The sequence below is a fragment of the Cyrtonyx montezumae genome, unplaced genomic scaffold (assembly GCF_038088225.1).
Source record: "Cyrtonyx montezumae isolate F1298 unplaced genomic scaffold, pur_monq_1.0 scaffold_4, whole genome shotgun sequence".
NCBI classification, from domain to species: domain Eukaryota; kingdom Metazoa; phylum Chordata; class Aves; order Galliformes; family Odontophoridae; genus Cyrtonyx; species Cyrtonyx montezumae.
This window is the reverse complement of record NW_027072045.1, coordinates 11,244,461-11,265,997: the sequence shown is the minus strand read 5'-3', so window position 1 is coordinate 11,265,997 and position 21,537 is coordinate 11,244,461. Positions and strand designations below refer to the sequence as shown.

The 21,537-nt window shown below is 44.6% G+C and overlaps 2 protein-coding genes across 6 annotated transcripts in view; one reads left to right on the top strand and one right to left on the bottom strand.

Moving 5' to 3' along the window:
* Positions 1-3,590, top strand: part of NEURL1 (neuralized E3 ubiquitin protein ligase 1) — a 59,611-nt gene extending 56,021 nt beyond the window's left edge. The window contains exons 4-5 of the mRNA XM_065746047.1: positions 1,086-1,232; positions 2,442-3,590. Of these exons, the coding sequence (XP_065602119.1) occupies positions 1,086-1,232; positions 2,442-2,683 (389 nt within the window). The 3' untranslated portion in view covers positions 2,684-3,590. The remainder of the gene's footprint in view (positions 1-1,085; positions 1,233-2,441) is intronic.
* Positions 3,591-14,031: 10,441 nt separating this feature from the next.
* SH3PXD2A (SH3 and PX domains 2A) overlaps positions 14,032-21,537 on the bottom strand; it is a 228,968-nt gene continuing 221,462 nt past the window's right edge. For all 5 annotated transcript variants that reach the window (XM_065746041.1, XM_065746044.1, XM_065746043.1 and 2 more), the window contains 3 exons: positions 21,348-21,397; positions 19,194-19,313; positions 14,032-19,065 (listed from right to left, as the gene is read on the bottom strand). In XM_065746041.1, coding sequence (XP_065602113.1) covers positions 17,173-19,065; positions 19,194-19,313; positions 21,348-21,397 — 2,063 coding nt within the window. In that variant the 3' untranslated portion in view covers positions 14,032-17,172. The remainder of the gene's footprint in view (positions 19,066-19,193; positions 19,314-21,347; positions 21,398-21,537) is intronic.

The window sequence follows — 21,537 nt, the reverse complement described above, 5'->3', positions numbered from 1 at the left end:
CAAAGGGCAGTTGGCATGTGCTGCAGCTGCACTCGTGCTTTTTTGCACATTCCACGGTTGACACTTGGGAGTCCCTGCTTCCTGAGTTTGGTCCTCTTTGGCTTGATAGTTGCAAATAGGAGCAGTAGGATCTTTGCGTGGGGTCCTGGCCTCCTGCTGCTGCTTTTTCTTGGGAGAATAGCCTCCAGCTCATCAGGGACACTGCAGATCCCAACCCTCTGTATCTCTTGGCTCCTTATATGGTAACATGAAGAAGTCTTTGCATTTTAGCTCTGATTCCCAGCCTGCAACATGAAACTTTAAAACTGCAGGGAAACTTACCACCAAGAAACCCTCCCTTGGTTCATGCGTGTGCCTCACGTGCGTGATGTCTCTCCACACACCACCTCACCACTGTCATACTAAAGGCTGTATTATTAACAATGAACTTCCCCCTCTAAACCTTTGCAGCAACTAGAGCTTTATCATTTTATTCCTTCTAGCCTAAAACAATTTATACCCAGATTTCCTCACCTGCTATCCCCTTCTCTTACCCTAAATTACCCTACAAAAGAGGCAGGGCAGTGAATGGAGCTAAGTTTTCCTCATTGTCAGACACCTGAATCTGTCTTTAGGAGGTCTTTGAGTGACTTAGCCTGGGATGTATTTTACTCTGAATTAATGCAGAGTGCTTTGACAAGGTGATATATTCTTGTGCTGGAGTCCAGCCCATCCTTCTGCAGGCTTTGTCCTTTACTGGCACAAGCCCATCACTGGGTACAGTGCTGCACACACGTAGGATCATGAGACCGCGGGGGAAGGAACTAAAGATTTAAGACATACTAAAGGGCAGAAGCAAAGGGTTATGATGGTTAGAGGAACAGCAGGTAGTTTCAGGGACTGTGGAAGCCTCCTGACTTAGGCCAGCTGCTAGCATTTGAAAAGGTGTGAAAGGTCTTTTTTTTTTTTTTTCCCCTCTAGATTTCAATCTGATCAGACATGAAAGCTGGTCAGCACTGAGAGTTGCACCCCTGCTGCTTATCCCCTGGGCCTTGTCAGACACAAGTTTTTAAAAGTAACTGTGTGTTTCTTCCCTCCTGGTGCAGGTTCCACCATACTGGCCGAGCGGATGGGGCTGTCCACACCGAGCTCGCCCACATCGACGCCCAATTCCCCCACTGTCCTCTGCAGTGGTGTTTCTGACCCCATACTGTCTACGTATGGCTCTGGCCCACTCTGCAGCTCCATCAGTGGTAAGTGTGGAGAGATTTCTCCCTCCTTTACCTCTGCCTCCCTTCACAGTCTTGTGGTGGTCTCCCAGGATGGATTTAAAAGGACTCTTGTCAGCTCCCTTGGAGTGGAAGGGTGAGCCTCTGCAAAGTCTGTTTTCAGTCTGACTTGCATGGAAGCTGCTGAGATGCCTAGACAGCAATATTTCTCCAACCCTTTTCAATAGGAAATGTCCCAGAGGACGCAGCAAAGTTTCTGTTTTGTGCATTGGTCCTGTGACACACAGTGGATCACTCTGTGGCATTGGTGTTGCTCACAGACTTAGGCTGGAGCTATAAATATGCCTAACCCTCCCCCCTTCCTTTTCCACACACATACAGTACCCCCCTTCAGAAAAAGGCAGTGTCGATATTTCTAATATTCAGTGAGATTTAGATACATGTACATTAAGTACAAATGACAGGATGTTCTGCAGCATTTCTAGAATGCCAGGGGTCTACATGATCCCAAGGCTGTGTGATTTACCAAGCCTTGCCAATGTCGTCCTAGCCAAGATAGTTTTTCTCTAACAGTACCTTTTGAATGGTTTGTGGTGAATTCTCTCATTATCTTGCCACCTCATCTGGCTTTGCAGGGAGTTTTCACCATGTTTATATTGGGAGCATAATTACCACAGCCCTTGTGGCTCTTGCAGCAATGTGCCTGCTATGACCTAAATGCTGCCCATGCCCCACTCCTGTCCTGGAGAGCCCACATGGAGAAATTTGTCACCAGGCATTGTAGACCCAGATCCTTGGATCAGCCATGGAGATGAAGCACTGCTTGTCTTGGGAGCTGCTGCCACCATGTGCCACCTGACCTCCTCCTTTTCGAAGCAGATGCTTCACTCCACCCCTTCTCGTTTTTTCCTCCTTTGTTAATGTTTAGACAGAGGTTTGAAAATGTGAAACTGCTCTTTGTCCCAAATGCTTGGGAACAGCTGTCTCTTGGTTTGTGCTGTGTGGGTGGTAAATCCCAGCAGATGCTACCTCACTGCTGCACCAAGTCAGCATGTGAACCAGGGCTCAGAGACCAGCAGCTCACCGGAAGGAGCCCTGATCCTGGAGCACAGCTGAACTGTGACATGCTGCTAGGGCACAGTTCCTCCCTCTGATGCTGGCTTCAGGGCGATTTCTTTGGGATGTCAAGAAGCCTTTTAAGCAGCATAAGTGACCGTGTTCCTTGTCTTTCAGGCACAGCTCCCAACTCTCCTGTCAGCTTGCCTGAGTCGCCCATCTCCCCATCCGTCTCAGGGCCCTGGGGAGATGAATGTACCATTTGCTATGAGAACATGGTAGATACAGTCATTTACTCCTGTGGACACATGTGTCTCTGCTATTCATGTGGGCTGAAGCTCAAGAAGATGGCCAATGCTTGCTGTCCCATTTGCAGACGGGCCATCAAAGATATCATCAAAACATACCGCAGCACTTAGAGCAACAGCAGCTGCTGTGATGGGACTAGGAAGGTGGAGAGGAGGCTGTGAAATATCACGAATCTTGGTCGTTATTCATCACCTGGGGATCTGAAAACCATCGTCCACCATCAGTCTAGATCCCCCTCTTCCATGGACGAGAGATGAGACCAGCTTACATGCTACTCTTCTACTCTCCCGGGGCTAACTCCAGTGCATCAGGGAAATCACCACGGACTGCTCCCCCATATGGATTTTAAACTTTCTCTCAAAAGAAAAAAAACAGCTGGAGCAACCATCCCTTTTCTATGTCACGCACAGGGGAGGTGAGTCTTCAATGTTTAGCACGGACAGCAAGAGATGAAAGGTCCAGCGCTGCACCTCTCCTCCTGGAGCCATCCTGCATGCAAAGGACACCTTGTGGAAGGAGAGAAACAAGCAGTGTGTTTCCATTTACAACTAGCCTGACCATAGGAAGCCCAGTAAAAAGTGTGGCATGAGGCAAGCATGGACCCAGCAGGGAAGATGCAGGGAGCACATTAGTGGTGGAAATACAGGAGCAACTGGGACTTTTGAAGAAAACCCTCTCCGTGTCAACCATGGCAGCACCTCTGGGGGACCAGCACCATGGCTGTCCTGTTGCCTCCTTGCAGTTCCTCATCAGAGGTGTTCATTATGGGTTTGGCAGTGAACACTGGCCTTTCTCCCTCCCAGCAGTGTCCAGTCACCTCCTGGCACCATCCTGTTGCATGACAAGCATCTGTCACACCCCACCACCACTGAGTTGCTGTGGCTTTTCTGGAATGGTCTTCACGCAGCACAAAGAATGCAGCAGAATCTCTGCCTCCATGGCCTGCAGGAGGGGAAGATGCACCTCCCTCGCCTTTCCTCCCCTTGTCATCCAGACAGTACTTCAGAGGGAGAATAGAAAAATGAAGGAAAAAAAAAAAAAAAAAAAAACCCAAAAACACACACAAAAAAAGAAAACAAAAAACCCAACCCCACTGGGGAAGAATGTATAAACCCACATGTCTGCGGGTCTCATTTACTGGTAACTTTATCACTGTGCTTTAAGACAAAAAACAGCCAGGTGGTACTTTTAGCCCTTTACAGCCAGCCCGCCGGCAGGATATGGCTGTCCTTATGTGTTAGAGGGGGGAAGAAGAAAATAATGATGGTTTGAGGGGTTTGGTTTATTTAAATAACCCCACTGTCCTATCTGGGAGCCCTACTGTCCCTATAGCGGGTGCCATGATGACCATGGCGCTATCGTGGCCGCTGGCCTGGACCAGGGCTGCAGGGCCTTGCTCTGATACAGCAGGTGCTCCCCAGCTGTCCTCTGGCCCCATCCTGGTGCCTCTGGGAGGAAGCAGCAGCACTAGACCCTGAGGGGAAGTCAGGGCTGGGGTGTGGTGGCAGCCTTCACCCGGCCACGATGCCACCATGCCAGGGAAGGCCATGGAGCTGTACGCTTCCTGCTGAGCCTTCTGCTGTCGTGGCCACCACCAATATGGTGGGTGAAGGGTCTGGGAAACACGGCCTCACCCTGACCCCTGAAGGAGATCGATGCTAAGAACTGAAGAGAACTTCGTAAAGCCTTTCTCTAAAGGCACCGCCATCACTGCAGCCTCCTACAGGGGCCTGCAGCCACCCCCAGCCTGCCTGGTGGGCACTCCGTAACTTGAACACTGATCTGGTTACAGGGATTAACGCCATTTCTTTGCACACCTCTCACGTCCACCCCTAACCCAGCGGCTCTGCTCGGACAGGGGTGGGGAGGAAGCGGTCACGGCCTCCACACCAGGAGCACGGCCTCCAGGAGCAGCAGAGCTGGGGAATCTGTGTCAGTGGTGAAACACACCCCAAAATTTCAGAGAGGAGGAACCCAAGAGGTAGGAATGTGTCCGTCAATCAGTGGATGTGGGGAAACGTGCAATAAGCAGCCTCCCGGGCCTTCGCCACGCCTGTGGGACCGGCTCCCTCCCGCACAGGGCAAGCCAATGGGTACGTCCTGTTTTTCAAGAAGCTCCATCCATGGGTACCCGTGCAGTGGTGTGAACTCCCTTTTCACCTTTTGAATTCAGAGTGTTTTAATATATTTACTGTGTTTTACTGTGGACCAAAGTCTAGAAGTTAGCAGAAACCGAAAGCTCCCCGGGCATCCGAGCTCAGAATTTGGGGTTCAGTTGGCTGCAGTTGTGAGCAGGGAGGAGAGCAAAGCTCTCTGCAGGGAGAAAACAAAACAGCAAAAGCAGTAACAACAACAGTCCTAACCTTTTGTTTTGTTTGAATTGTGTAGGCTCCCACGTACCTCTGTGTTCTTGTGTCATTTGCATTTCATTGCTTTACTTTAAGATGTTTTGTGTTCTGTTTGAAGAGAAGAATAACTCATTGTGAAAAATTGGATAACTGTGATTGTGAATAAAGCTGATTTAGGTATCCTGCAGCACTGCGACTGGCTGAGTATTTGCCAGTTGCACCAGTGTGGCAAAATGCGATGGGCAGGGCAGGAGCAAGAGGATGAGGTAAGCAATGGCAGCATGAAAGCTGCTTCCTTGGGGTGAGCTGGGGGATGGTGGGGTCAGCTTTCCTTCAGAGCTGAAGGATGAGGTGGTGTTTAGAGCTGGATGATGATGATGATGATGAAGAACAGGCCCCTGATGGGCTTCATATCCACCTACACGATAAAGAAAAGACACAAAATTAAAAGTGAGGACTAAGGGTGCTCCTGCAGCTCACACCCGTGCTCCTGAACATGTTCTCTGCTGTGTCAAGCCAGATCTGAGTATCCCTGTGCTGTAACTCCAAGCACTGTGCCCAGCTCCTGCTTTCCCAGGGACAGAAGGACCTCTAGTGTGTCTCAAAAGCCCTTTTCGTTCATGACAGCCGCGGGACATCCCCTGGGGTTGGGAGCTGCACAACACAGCCTGCCTCTAGTAACTGGGGACACTGGCTTCTCCAGGCAGCCCCTGCCAGCTGCACTGAGACCAAGCACTGCTACCTATTGTGACAAATGAGCGAAACCCAAACCCTCCGCTTCCCCGGAGTCAGCGAGAGGAACCAAGGCAGGTACCCTGCGCGCTAGGGAGCGATGAGGAAGGGGGGAGGGATGCTCCGAATGGGCGCAGGAGGGCAGAGCCGGTCCTCCATCGCCACCTGGTGCTCTGCCCCGGCACGGCACACACCGCCTGCAGCGCGTTCAGAATGCTCGTTTCTGAAACGCACACGTCTGAGTGTATGCTAGAAAGAAAAAAGCCTTCCAACCCTAAGTTTCACTGTACGAATGTGGGAAGAAAATACACAGTTACGTGGCACACTCCTCACTCAGGTTTGTGCCTCTAAGTGCTCGGGACTCTGTGCAGCCTCGAACCTTTCTTACAGCCTTCAGAGAGCTGGGATGGCTGAGCAGGAGCCCTTGGCTACCACCTACCTATGTGCTGGCATGGTGAGCAAACGCCGTGCCTCTGCTGAGAGCTGCTCCATCTCCAGGGATATCATTTCAAAGAAACCTAGAATTGTCTGAGTTGGAAGGGACACATACATAAAAGCCATCTTGGCCCAAATCCCCTGCACTGAACAGGGACACCTACAGCTCCATCAGGTGCTCACAACACTGTTCCAGCCTGACCTGTCCCCAAGGACAGGGCATTCACCACCTCTCTGTGCGTTTGCTTCCTGCAGCAGGAAACTTCTTGTTATCCGGGGCCTCCGACCTTCAAAGCCAGCAAGGTACCAGCAGAGCTCGGCAACCTTGTAATGCTCAGACCTACAATGCCACGGCCTAGCTCTGCAGCATACACTCAGTGGTGTTAAGAACTCATCCCAACACACTCAGTAACCCTTTTTGTGATTAAAAAGGGCCACACATGCAAAATAATACTTTCCCTTCTTATTTTGGATCTGATGCCACATCACTCTCCAAAAAGAATACACTGAAATGTGTGCCAAGCCTTAAGACCTGGCTCAACACAGGCAAAGGGTCTTCATGTTTGAGGACAGAGGTGAGCAGCCCATAAAGTTTTACAAATTAGATAAACCAAAAATACAGGTACAGCAGCACTCCAGAGCCAGTGGACAAACAGAGCTCCTTTACCCATTTAAGCCTGAGCTGAAATTTGCAATTGCATGCACATCCAAGTCATAAGTTTCCCTAGGAAACTTAAAAATTTAGTGTTTTGACAAAGCAAGTGCAATTAATATGGTATTGAAGAGCTGAAAATAAAATAAACCAACTGGATCACAATTAAAAATGTCAAAAATTTATTTTTCCTTAGGGCATAAGAGACAATGTAAACAAAATACAAAATTAAAAAAAAAAAAAACAAAACACATGTCAATTCTTACAGTCTGCAAACATTTGAAGATAGAGTACCCTTTCCCACCTCCCCCCAGAACACTGCAAGCCTGCTCAAATGTTAACAAGCAACAATTCTGGACCCTGAAGGTCCAGTGAGTTTTGCCAAGTCCCAACCTGGGAATAAATCTCTCATGTAAGAAGGACACTGCATCTGTTTGACCAAACACTTACTTAAAAAAATAATAAAAATAAAATAAATATTACAGATAAAGATCAGATTTAGCACCACCTTTGGTCCAAGCAATCAATGAACTGGGAGATGACAGGTACAGTCTGTTTAGCAAATCCTTTCTGCCTGAGTCTTTGAAGATGTTAGAGGTTCACACTGCAAGAACTTGTAATAACGCTGAGGGAACAGCCCCCAAACTCTGCTGTCCCTCACAGCCTCCCTGAGTCCTGAGCACACAGAGAGGTGAACTGGTTACCCTTTATTAGATGCTGATCACCTCCAGGCTCTGATAAGTGCCTAAGGAGGGATGCTGAGATCTACTCACAGGCACAGCAATCTTGAGTTCTTGCTCTGCATCTTCACATGCACAACTGCCTGAGATATTTTTCTCATTCTCCGTTGAGCGACCCATGAGAGTTCTCACTTCTACATGCAAAGACATTATTAAAATCCCATGCCACAGCATTTGGTTTTACTACATTGCCTCAGCACATGGGAAGAAAACACCCACATTTCCATTTCTTTACACTGTATTGCAGTTCTCTGAGCAAGCTCTTGGCCACAGCACGTGCCTGTTGGGTAGCCATGGAAAAGAGGGCAGCTCTGAACCATGTCTGGTCTGGGCACTAAAATCAAATCTGCAAGTCTGGATTAGGGGGAAGGTAACATTTCACCCAACCATTGCCCCCCACTGACAAATGTAGAGCAATGGCAACACTGTGCTATGATCATTTCATCACTTCTGATGAGATGAGCATCTGACACAGACGTGCTTCTCCTGTCCCAGTCACAGGATCAGGCCCACAGTACCGTATGCATCACCTAAAGACCCACAGGTCCCCAAAGGATCTGTGCTAAACTGTGGGGGACATTTTCTACAGGATTACTTGGCAAAAATGAAAACTACATTTTCTGCACTGAGGATGCAACTCTCATATTAGTCTGTAAAGGAGTTACTCGTCTTTCCTAGCAACAAGTCTGACCTGCATTGCATCTACCAAATTTACATGCAGACTCAGGGACTGGTCACAAAGAGGTCTTCTGTTTTGTGCCAGTTCAGAGAGGAGCATTTTGTTTGGTAACTCGTGCCACCAATGGCAAGAGGTACTGTTGCATGAAAAGTGTCATTTTCTGGCTTTCAGTTTTGACTGGGATGACTGGGAAGGACAGTATTTTCTGTCATACACCAGATTTGCATTTCTAGGAAAGCATCTCAAAGAGCAAAATACATTTGGGCCCCATAAGGAGCTGTTCACTGAACAAAGTCACGTCGGTCTCCAGCTCAAGTGCATTAAACAAAAACTGGGCAATCCACGAGGCTGCAGTACTTATTTCTGCTCATAGCTTCCCACCTGCTCTAGGTACATTAATGGCTGATGCCACAAAAGTCAAAATACCTGTCAGCTCTAAAAGACTATCTGGACACAAAGCTCAAATGCCTGCACTACAACTGATATTCACTGCCTTCAATAGAGCTGGACCACAGGCAAATATGGTCCAGAACTGTTACAGCAAAAAGGGCTTCCCCCAGCTCATTTTCTTTACCTCTTGGCTTAACTCACATCCTAGAACAAACAGAACAGACTCCCGCCTATAAACTCTTTCCATATAAAAACAAAAAAGTTCTCAGTTATTCCTTTTCCATATACACCACGACAGAAACCACAACAACTTCTGGACGTTCTCCTATGCAGAACAGACAAAATGGTTCCCATGTTAAAAACAACAAAAATAACAAGCAAAAAAGCATCACGAGCTTGACCACACACACACTAAAACCAACCACACGTTTCTCTGCCTCTGATCACCGACATACTCTCCCAAGCCCCCACCAAGTACATTCCCACCACCTATCTGCTAGACAAAGTGGACACAAAAATGACAACAGCTTCTTATAATCAAGATCACATTAACAACATCAACAACTGAGGAAACCCACTGCAAAACCTCATTTGGACCAGGGTTAGATTCGTTTTGTCATCAAACACGAATTTGGGACAGAGAAAACCATAGGGCTTTCCAGACCAGACGTGCTCTCCTAGTAGAGGGGAGCACAACCACTTAGGTTCCAGCCTTCATTCAGCACCAGGTTTAGGTTCCCATTAACTACCTAGTGTTTCCAGAAATTATTTGAGCTAATTAACAGCTTTGGAAGCAGCCACAGATGTATGTGCCCAACAAAGATATCTGCATCTGAGCTTTGACCGAAGCAGCAATCAAGCTGCAGGCAAGACTTCTGATGTAAAATCTGATACCAACTCTTAACTGAGACATCTTACTGGTTTGATTCTCTCCAAATACTGGGAACAGTAACTAATACAGCTGCCTGCGACAAAACCATTAAACCTGCAGTACAGGAACAGCACCGATGAAGCGTGATGAGAGCCAGACAACAGAAATGCACTTACTCCGTGCACTATTAACCCTATATAGCAGTCAGCTTGTATCCCCAGTACAGAAAAGCCATTGTAATGCACCACACACTCTTCTTGTGCAATACTCCAGGTTCGAACCCACCATGAGTAACGAGCAAGCCCCTTCAGCAAGGGGCAAAAAAAATTCTCCTCTAGGCTGGAAACAATTATAACATCCTCCTGCCATGAAAATCTAAAACAGACAATAGTTATGTTGGTTATTCACTGAAATATCTCATGTTTGTGAAGGTCTTTTTTTTTTTTTTCTTTTAAATTCCTTTTTTATTTGCTCCACTTTACTAATGGTTACAGGCTAAGTTCCAGTGACTGAAGTATTCTCTCCTGTCCCACTTCTACGGGACAGACAAGCCCAACCTGGATGCTCAGGAGATCCAGACCCAGAACAGAATTTGATGCCCCCCCAAGGGTGATGATGGGGTTTTGGCAGTGCCATATGATTCCCCCTCCCCTCTGTTTCTTCCCTCCAGCAAATAGGGAACAAGGAAGAAAGGTACAAAGTGCCTCCAGAAAAGCAATTGCATGGCACGCATTTCTCTTGCTTTGGGAGATCACTGGCTTCAGGATATAGATTGCCATTGTCACAGAGTGTAAAACTCAACTTTTCTCAATAATGAAAAATCCTAACACAGAGCAGTGATGTATTAAAACAATCTATACAGAGAAAGCACCTGCAGTGTCAGACCAAATAATTTACGGCCTTATTAGAAACTCTTTTTCCTCTCGTATTTTATCTTTATCCACCCCTCCCCTGCCAATATAGTTGCCTCTCATTTCTTTCCAAATCATTAATACAGTTCCCACTGGTTTGATTTAGTAACAAACAGGAGTCTCAACTCAGGACAGCAGTGGCTTATGCTGACAAAAACAGGTCTGTAAAAACGCCAGTGTGAAGCTTTAAACCAAATTTATTCATTAAAAAAAAAAACAAAAAAAAAACCCCAAAACAACAATCACAAAAAAAAAATAATAATTGCACTCTTCAACTAGAATCAACACTACCTCGATGCAAGAACAAGTGAAGAACATTGGTGATGGGACCAGCCCAGCCATGACGTTATAAAATGGGAGAAGCTACTTTTGTTCTGCCTGTGGCATCAGGTCTGCACGCAGCTTTTGCCCCAGGGCTCACTGCACAGCCCCCAGCCATGACATGAGGACACCCCACACAGCTGACACCCCAAGAAAGGTATCCAAGGGGAGGTTCTGGGGGACTCTGAGTGCTCTGACTGGCTCTAAGACAGAGGAGGAAAAGCAGCAACAGCAACCTACATCGCAACCCCAAGTCTGCGGGACACTCTGGACGTGGCCCTACATACAGTAATTTAGCTGAAGCTACAGACAAACAACAGATGGGGCCACTGAGCAGCACAGAGGGACAGAAAGAGAAATAGGAGCACTGGGCACAGCTAGCAGAGGTCACTGAAGAATTCAAGCATGCAGACACATTTCCTATGCATCGCCACGTTGGTGGTCCCTGCTTCTATCAAGCAACTAAAAGCAAATGGGAATAAACATTTGCTCTTGAGCCATTGTATTAGTGCAGTTGGCAGCTACTGAACACCGAATTTACACACAGCACTTCTCTACGTGGATAAATAGCATCTGAAGTTAGCAGAGAAGGAGCTGCTGGTGTTGGGAAGACACCGGCAAGATAGCAGCAAAGCTCCAGTGGGTCTTACAGAGCTGCAAGACTGCATGGAGCAGATGGTTCACGGCAGCCCAAGGCTCAGCACTCCCGTGCTCCTTTAGGAGAGGTGGGAACCCAACAGGGGTGCTTCCTTTGGCTGAGGAAGGGCCGTGGTGAGCGCTCATGCCGATGCTCCCAGACTTCTGGCTGGTTTGGACAAGAGCAAGTGAAAGAATCAGGTCGGTTCTCCAAAACACAATTCATCTGTAAAGCATCAGGATCAATGACATGGTTTTGAAAAACATTTCAATACAGCTGCAGAACTCAGTTCTTATCTGAATGCAAAGGTCTCTGGTAATGGCCACGCCTTTTCACAAATGTGAGAGCAGCAGGACAAGAATTAAGCAGAAGGCTGAGGTACAACTGCCCTCCAGGCAGCTCATAGAACACAATGCTCTGTCTTTCACATTGCTTTTGGATCTCATGAAAACAGTCCAGTTTTTCAAGGAGAGGTTTTGCTGCTATCTGGATAGTCACATTACATTGGACAGGAGGAAGTTTCTCCATCCATTCAAATAGGACAATATATATTTATTTATTTTTTTAAGAAGCAAAGTTTCTGCTCAGCTTTACTTTGGAACTGAGAGATCATCCTTAGCAGGTCAGGAATTAAGATTTCAAAAATCAAAGTAGCCGTGAAATTCTGCAGGTGAGAAATAACCTGGATAAAATGGGGACTTTCTTACTGTTAACCTAAGGAAGAAAAGGAATGAGGGCCTGTAGAAATATATTTCCACAGCTCTCAAAATAAATACAAATAACAGTACAGTATCAAAACTTGGGACAGCACCAGCAAAAAATTTTCCCTTCTTAAGTTATTGATTCTGAAGCACAAGAGGATAACCACCAGCAGAGACAAACCAGAAGGCAGTATCATGCAAGGATGACATAACAGAGAACTTAAAGCATAGCTTGGAAGTCCTGTATTAATAAGGACGTCAATGCACATCCTATACACAAACCTGGCAACATGCTGCATAATCCTTACACTTTTAGTACCAGGTGATGCCCTGACAAGCAGCCATTCCCAGCCCAACAGCCCCAGCTATCCATCCCTACCGACCCAAGGGTCCCATTTTCATCCACCTGCCCCCTTCCCTGCATCTCCTGTTCCTGTAAGAGTGCACGAATAGAGAATTGCAAACATTTCACACTGCACGTTCCACTCCAAGTCCTGGATGAGGGGCCTGTTTATTCTATGAATATTGCACTTATCCACTCATTGGATTTGATTTTTTTTTCCTCAAGAATGCAGAGTATCTGGGAAAAAAATAGAAAAAAATAGTAGGATACAACACAGGAAAATATGAGTTATTAACAAGCTAGCTATGAAGATCTAAAATTAAATAGTACTAGTTCTATTCTGTTAATACTAGGAATATGAAAATAATGAATGCTTTACCAAATTCCCTTGTTTTTCATATAAGATAAAAGCAGTAACTTTCTTTTTAACTGAGGAAAGCAATGAATATATATTACAATAAAATACGATTCATTAAGATCTGAAAGTGATGAAAATAGTCATATAATGCCTTCGTCAAACTTCATAGCATTGTCATGGAAAGAGCCTTTGGAGTGCATCCACAAGGGCCACATCCATGTTTTAGCTGTACCAGTGCATGTGAAATTCCATTTTTAGGAGGCAAACCATGAGCCAATTTCAATCTGTGAAATTACTGAGCACGTGCCGTTTTTGGTACAGTGATTCAAGATCCTGGCACGTGCCCATTGCATCTTTTACCTTGGAAAGTTTGGCTTGCAAAGGACTGGTACATACAGCTGCACCCACCCACTGCAAGGCATGAGAGCTGAGAATTAACAGGAATTGCCTCCCATGGAGAAGGGCAGCCAACAAAACCGTATCGCTGCTGTTACAAGAAATTGGGATGAACTGGGAGACAGAGGAAAACAGCAATTAAATCTTTCAGGCATTATATAAACCTCAATAACGAACTCAGAAGTGCTCATTATTATTAAAGTTGCAGTATACAGCAAGACACAATTTTCACATTCTCAAATTTTGTTCTATGGCGTTGGGCTTGGGGTTCTCCGTTGGTTCCAATTCAAAGCTTTTGGGACGTGGGAGCAGCAGGGACAGCAGCCACCTCTCCCCCGGACGAGGGCTCCCTTCTGCTGCAATTGACATCTCCAGGGCCCCACAGAGCCCTGGTTCAAGAACAGACAGAAAAAGGGAGATTTAAACAGTACTACTGATTTCTGCATTGAGTGCCCACTGAGGTGTATGTTACCTTTAAATACTGATCGTGATCCAGTGTCAGTTCTGACAAATTTAGTAAATAAAGCTTAAGGCAACTTGAACATTTCAGAGAAGAGATAAAACGCTTCCAGCACTGCACTGTCCTTTGAGCCCCCCTTCCAGGTTTGCCCTGCAGTCTGCTTCTCTGGTGGACTTTAGGACCTTTCTCTTTCACAGCTAATGAGAAAAATGGGTACTAGCTGCTTGCCAATGGAAAAAAATAAAAAATGACCTGATATCTTTCAGTTGAAAGAATAAAATAAAATAATGAGAATAAACCACCTGTGATGACAGCAAGAAGAGAGGACAAATGAAAAAAAAACAACAACTGTATTTTCAGGAACTTCTGGGGTATGGTATTTGCTTTAAAAGTGCCCTTTTAAAGTACAAGCAGAATTAAAGGGAAGCCCAAACCAGAGCCTTCCCAATGAGGGTGAAGCCCAGAGTGCCAGGCAGCAGCTGACAACAAGCAGCTAATATGCACCCGTCCCTTCTGCAGGTGCAGGTGGGAAAGAAGGGCAGGGGGCAGCCACAACAGCACTTGGCTTTGCAGCCTCATCTATAGGCTCTGTCTTTCCTCAGCCCCCATAAGGCTTTCATGACGGGATAGAGGAGCAATTGGGCCACTGTGTGTGTTGGGCTGATGCTCGAGAAAAGCCTGGTGGTAACACAGGCACCATCTGTCTGTGCCATCCAGCATCGTGCAAGGCACGTGGCACCAAGCACCACAAATGGCCACAAAAAGCAGTTTTTCCTTCTCAAGCCCTGCAAAGACTCCTGCAGCTCAGAGATGCTCAGCTTTGCTGGATGCAAGTGCAACTATTTACTGCAGCCTGGGCTCTCCCATCTGAACCGTGTGCTGCTCTCCTTTCCCTGGGTGGGGGGCTCACGTCACTCTGCACCATACTCAAAGAATTCAGTGGCTCAATGCAGAAGATCTGGGAGCCGTGCTTCTTCATCCCCCCAAAGAGACGGCTTGGTGGGAATGTCTCTAAACAACTTTAGAATATTTTAAATAATAAGTTAATTCTTAATAAATATGTGCTTCAAGAAAATGATAATTATATACTGCACCTTTAAATAATGCACTTGGTTCTCTGCATTGGCTTCAATTTGATTTCTTTTACTGTTAAAGTGCATTAATTCAAAATAATGAACCACTTCCGCATCATTATTGTTAAAATAAATCATAACATTAATACAAGTCACTAAGTCACTACTATTAGTACTGCAATCTAGCAGATAACTCTATGTATTGCTCTATTTAATACTGTCCAGCAGAAGAATATAATACTTCTATTATAATCTCACAACAGCTCCAGCAGTCTTTTACGGCTGCAACCATATTAGTACAACTAAAAATGGGGAGAAGTATGAGACAGGGCCACAATGCCTCAGACAGACATCCAGTAAGATGGAGCCAACTGGATTCATACACATATATTATATAGTAAGACGTAAGGTACAAAGAGGACCCTGCACACCGATACAATCTGTTGTGCAGATACACCTCCTTCTCCTGACACCACAATTTAAAGGGATCCCAAACACCCTCCCTTCCCTGTCTGGATTCTGGGAGCCACTCAAACCACAGCACTATTTGTAGTCAGTTGTGGCACTTCGATGTTGTTTCAGCCACCTAAAGGATATCAGACAGGTTAGCTTTAGGCAACTCTCTCAATATTACCATAGCAATTAAAAACCCCAACCCCCCAAAAATTAAGAATAAAGACAAGAACAACATATAAATGGTGTAATTTTTTTTTGGCAGAGAAACATCCCCGGTAACACACGATATTGTTGTGCTATTTTACTCAGACCCTTGATCCCAGCCTATTTTAAACTCTTTGTAACTTTTACCTTCCAAGCCAAATCATATGAAGCTCTGGTGGAAAAAAAGGGCATGTATCATTTAGTGTAAACCAGTAGTGAAATAGTATGCCTCTTCCCCCTTAAAACAGACATACAATACTGCCTATCATTTTAAAGAATTAGGTGTTGATTTCGAGTGATTAATAGAATCATTTTAAAAATAAAAAAGCAAGCAAGACTTTCTCAAGTACAGTAGGGATTTGGCCAATGATGTTTACAGTACAAGAGTTGGCTACCTCAAGAATAACGTCATATTCCAAGCCTTCTCCAATGGATGCCTCTTCTATTTCCCTCCACGCTATCTCCACCAGGTGCCACGTTTCAAAGCATGAGTTTAAAAAAAAAAAAGAAAAAAAGAAAAAAGCAAGTAGAAATGAAGAGGCAGCTTCCTGGTTAGTGCGTTTTAGACTTAATTGCTTTTGATATTAAATCTCTGGGCCTGAAAATCCCAGGCACACTTTCCAGTACAAATGTACTTCTTGGATTCTAGTGGGAACAGAAACACATATTTGGCTCCTACTTCAGTTTTAAGTCTCTTCTGGTAAACCAAGACAAAAAAAAAAAAAAAAAAAAGAAAAGTTAACCCAGAATGCACAGAAAAGAATCAAAACATGGAAAAACAATTCCTCAAAAATATACAAATTAAGGATGTGCAGACCGAGTTTGATGGCTTTTTTTCCCCCTCATTGTAAACACTGATGTTGCAGAAGGTTAGAGCTATTTCTAACTAATATCTTTGTGGGCCCTGCTAGCAGTCAGTATGCTTGGATTTGGACCAGATTGCAAAAAATAAAAATAAAAATAAATGCAGAAGCAACACATTTGACAACCACGTCTTCAGTGTCTTAACAGACTTCTGTAAGTTTTGATATTATGACAAATTTTGAGAAACCCAGCTCAGTAAAGAGACTCAACCAGGATCTCCTGGCAAAAGTCAGGTACAGAACTAAACAGAGAGCCTACAAAATAATAAACGTGCTTAAGCATAGGGCTTGTAGGTTTGTCTTTACGAGCACCAGTAGGCATTGCTGCCCTAGAACACCTGAAATCAACTCAAAGAAGGAGACAGAAAGAAAAGAAACAAGGAGCCCCCCAACCAACACCACCTGATGGCCATTTTGGGTGAATTAGCAGTAACAACAAAGCACAGCTGAAGTCAGAGACCAAATCTCTCCACGACGAAAAGGTTCCAACTCAGGACCAACCAACTGTTGAGAAGAATTAAAAAAAAAAATAATAATAACGCTTCTCCAAAGGATTAGAGTCCTCTGTGTTTCAGAAAATTCCATTTGCTTCTCAATGCAAGTTGTAGAAACGCATCTGAAATTCCACGTGTGGACAAGAATGAGGAGAAAAGGGAGCCAAGATTGTGAAAGAGTTTGGCACAGAACTCCCCAAGCTGAGATGCATGTGTATTTTTCTCTCACAAAAGGCACACGTTTGGTTTCCTATCAATAACGGGAAAGATGGGATGTTATACCCTGTTACACATACAAGATTATTAACAACTTCACAAAAAGGCAGTTGACTGCTGCATCTTCCTCATAGTTGCTTACAATATGTTAACCCCACAAACCTCTCCAGAACATGGCAGACTTGTCCTCAGTATAGACTCCTTTGTCCTTTTATACAAATTGGGGTGCATGGGAAAGGTCTTTTTGTATAGCAGTTGTTTATTCCACATGTACACAGCAGGAACAGTATAAATTAGGGAGGTTAAAGATATTGCAATACTAGTTCTTTTTCTCCAAATAATTTGAGGGAACCCAGCCCTTGAATGGCTTCACACCATTCATGATCTGGCAGTACCACCAGCCATTTGGGTTCCTTTCAAGGACCTCCATGCAGACACCTTCTTGAAACCCTGCAGTCTCCTCATCCCCTTCATAGTCTGCAATCGAAACATAAATGTCCTTGAGATTGTTGTGGATGAACTGGGATTTTTCAATGGGTTTTGGCCTGACAGTGGACACAGGGATCCCATTCCTCTGGGCTGGGAGGTTGGAGGTGGTCTCTGAACCCTCAGAGCCTGACCTCTCAGGCTGCTTTCCCTTCGCATCACCCGGCGGCGATCGTGCATTACTGAAGGAGGAATTCCGACGAACATTTCTAAGATGATCAGTGGCTGTTAAAGACTCATTTCTGCGCAAGGAGCATGACAAGTTGTTATCCTTAGGTGGTGGAGACACAAACACTGACTGAGGTCTGACAGCAAGCTGCCTCACTCCATTCCTCATTTTTATGGGTCCTGATGTCTTCGAAAATCCACCTGGAGGTTTGCTTGGGATGGGTGGTGTTGCACGTTTGCTCTGGTTGATGGTATTCAAAGCCTGTACCCTCTTCTCTATCTTCTCTAAGCTGTTTGATTTATTTTCATTTTTTCTGTTCCTGGCAAATGAGGCATCCATCTCTGTTGATGTGGTTTCTTGTTGGTTATCAGGGAGAGCCAAGTAATGAGAAGGAGCCCAGCCTTCCGTATCTCCATATTTCAGATACCACCATCCACTGGCTTGCTTTTCAAGCACTTCCACTTCTACACCTGCTGGGAAGCAAATTTCAGAATCCTGTACCTTCTGGTATGAGTCAGTGGTCACATAGAAACACCTGGAATCATTTTCTTGCTCAGTTTTGGCTGGATGGCTAGAGCAGAAAATGCCATGGGAAGGAGCTGTAATGAGGTCAGCTGAGCCCCTCCTAACGTGATCATCATGGTTTTCAGAAGCTGTGTGTGGTGGGCTTTCAGACTCTTCACTTCTTGAACCTTTAAGTCCACCTCTGAGTTGCCCAGTTGGCCTCAGCTGACGCCTTAAAGTGCTGATATCCATCTTTTCTTGACTCTGAGAATCTGCCTTGTTCAGGAATGGTTTGGGCCTAACAATTGGTTTTGCTCTGATGGAAGGACTCTGCCCAGGCTCCTTCTTCATGCCTGTTCTTTGCATGCTACGTAATCCAACATCTGAAGCTGATCTTGGTTTTGTCTCCTCACTCCTGGAATAGTGACATTTTCCAAGCTCAGGCTGGATGTCTTTTTCCATCTTGGGCTTCACAAATGATGATTTAGGAGAGATGGAACACGGAGAGTTCCTTCGAATCAAGGAGAGAGAAGAGCTTTTCTGAGAATCGGAGTCCCCACTAGATTCCTTATTGGACAAAGCATCTTCCACATAACGCCTGAATCCTTCATTCTCGTAGATGGTCTCTTCTTCATTAGCAACATCTTCTGAAGACTCTCCTACTTTGAACTTTGCTTTCTGAAGTGATGACACAGGAGAGGGCTTGAGGGGCTGAAACAATCGTTTTTCAGGAGTGCCCTCTTCACGATGACTTTCAATTACTTCACACTCTGAATCAAAGCCAAAGGCAGGTACATCATACTCAGGTTCTTCATATTTGAGTTTGTGGGGAGAGTCCTGGGTATCCCCTGAAGAAACCATTCCAGTTGTTCCTTCTTCAGAGTCTTTAGGTTTACTGGGTGGTGCTGGGGGAGGAACTTTCGGGCGGGTTAAGGTACTAGTTCTTCTATTTAAATTTGGCTTCTTCCTCTTGTCAATATAAGAGGCTGGAGCCCATCCTTCTTTCTCTCCAATCTGCACATACCACCAGCCACCAGAATTTTTCTCTATAACCTATGAGACGATAAGGAACACAATACTTAGACAAAAATCTCAATGAATTGCTTTCTGCTCCTTCCCTTTCAATCCCGTCCCCTACAACAGCCAAGTATTATTTTTCCAGTTGCACTGTTAAGGCTCACCTCTGCCTTCTGTCCACCACGAAAGCTTATCCCATCAGAGATACAAGACTGGAACTCTGCAATGGTGTAGTATTCCACTTCCACAGAGGGTGGCTCTGGTGGTTTGGGCAACTGAAAACCCTATGGCAAATAGGAAGTTTTGTTCAATTAAACCATAGAAACAGTGGTCTTAACAGCAGTACGTACAAGTGTTTGCCTTCTCAGGTGTTCTGTTCACTGAACTCTTCCTGTGCATCTTCCTAAAAGGGATAGGCCACAGGACAGAAAGCTTTCTAAATATGCACTCTTCCTGATGCTTTTGCTAGCTATTAAAAGTGTGATAATTTTACCTGACCAGTAAAACATTTTTATTGAAGGGGCGTAAAGTGTGAGCTGCCATACCAGTCACAGTCACAACAGCCCATTTACACTGGGACTTCATCCAGTAACACTCAGTTCAGGATAACTTGTCACAACTGCAGAAGACTGCACTGCAACAGGCACATGATAGATTCTGCCTATTGCCAAATAGAATACTATAAAATGCAATCCTAATGAATTATTGCTCTTAAATCCGCTGCTAGATTTTAATTCTTCAGTGATATGACCAAGTGGACATCTGCCACAGGAAGAAACAAGAGAGCTTTACTCAGCTGAAATGACAGAAGGGAAGAACCTCACTATAGGGCCAAAAGATTCCAGTTTCTCTCCATAACACTCCCAGAACTTCCACTGAACACCAACAATCCAAACGTCAACAAAGCACCCGTTTAAATTGTACAGCGACTTTATGAAAAACAAGACAATGATATTTAGAGTCATTAGTAGCATATCAGACTTCTCTAAAAGCTATATGCCTTTACATTACACTGTCACATTTTAGAGGGTTTTGTATATTTTTAAGGTGATAAACAGGACAAGAGTCTCTTCAAGAAGGGACTCACTGCATCACTGCATCTTAGAAACAGTGTTGAACAGTGTTGTAATTGGATGTTTCATCACTATCAATTCTGAAATACAGGAGAAGTAAAGTAATACTGTCAGATAAAAGGGTGGTTTGGATCTGAAGAAGATAAGTGAAAACACCTTACTTGTTTAGGGTTTCACATGTATTATCATTATTATTTTTAGTGTGGGATTATCTGTGGTAGTCTCGTCAAAACAAAAATAATGCAAGGAGAAACAGAAAAAAAATGCAAATTTGATATTCTTCTAGTTGCTTAAGAGGCATCTCAAGTGCCAAACAGATTACAAAAACTATAGCAAAGAGTGAATGCTATGTACTATCTATCTACAAAGAAGTTATTAGTGTGATTTATGTGCAATGGATTACTTCAAATGAGAACTATACAGACAATGGTCCAAATGTCATAAATTGGTCCAAAATTCCACATTCCCACCTTTGAAAATAAAGGATCATAGAAGGTCTTATTCCTGTAGCACACACCCTTCCATAAGATTCCAAGTCATCTGAACATATACAACAGTGGAACTTAGCCACCTCAAAGATGGGAGCAATGGAGGGAGGGGAGGAACTCCCAGGTATAAGACATCTATCATTTGAGGTCAAAAGACAAGAGTCCTTGCTAAAGGTGTTCAGAAGAACTTCAAACTTCCAAGTCAGCCACACAGGCTCTAATGCACATTCATGTCATAGTAGATTTACAATGTTCTTCCTTCTTCAAACTTTCATTTTCCCATGAAAATACTCATGCCACCAACATCATGTGGTTGAGGGGTTGGTTTGAAACTGCTAGGTCAGGTCTGTTTCAGTTCTACACCCTCAGCTGCGAAGGCTTCTGATATCTAACTCCCAATAACTGTTTCAAGTCCAACACAAGCATCTCCTTCTCAAAATACTTATTTCAGTAGGACTGAAAGTGACTCTCTTCGAGGTTCAGACATAACATAGCATTAAGATATTCTCATATGGAAGGTGGCTGCAATTTAAGAACAGTTCAACATTTCCTTAGTTAGGGCAACATTTTGAAAAACAAATCTCCCAGTTAACATTAGGATATCTACGTTTGTTCAACAATAAAATGAACAGTCACGAAAATAAAGGATGTCTCAGATATGCCCCACTGCCCCACACTTAGCACAACTGAAAGAAGTCTCATAAAGCACCCACACACCTACTCCCACTGCTACTCCATATTGTAAAACAATACAAACCAGACTGGATTCTCTTCGTGGGGGTGGCCTTGTTCTTAAATTTGGAGAACCTAAGCAGGAAAGATGAGGGGAAAGTTTATTTAGCTTGTTAGGTACTGCTAAACACATTCCTCAGCAGCTCTCCATTGTTACAGTGAAAGTTTTAGAAAGCAATATTTGAAATATTTAAGCTACCTCTGTGAAACAAGCA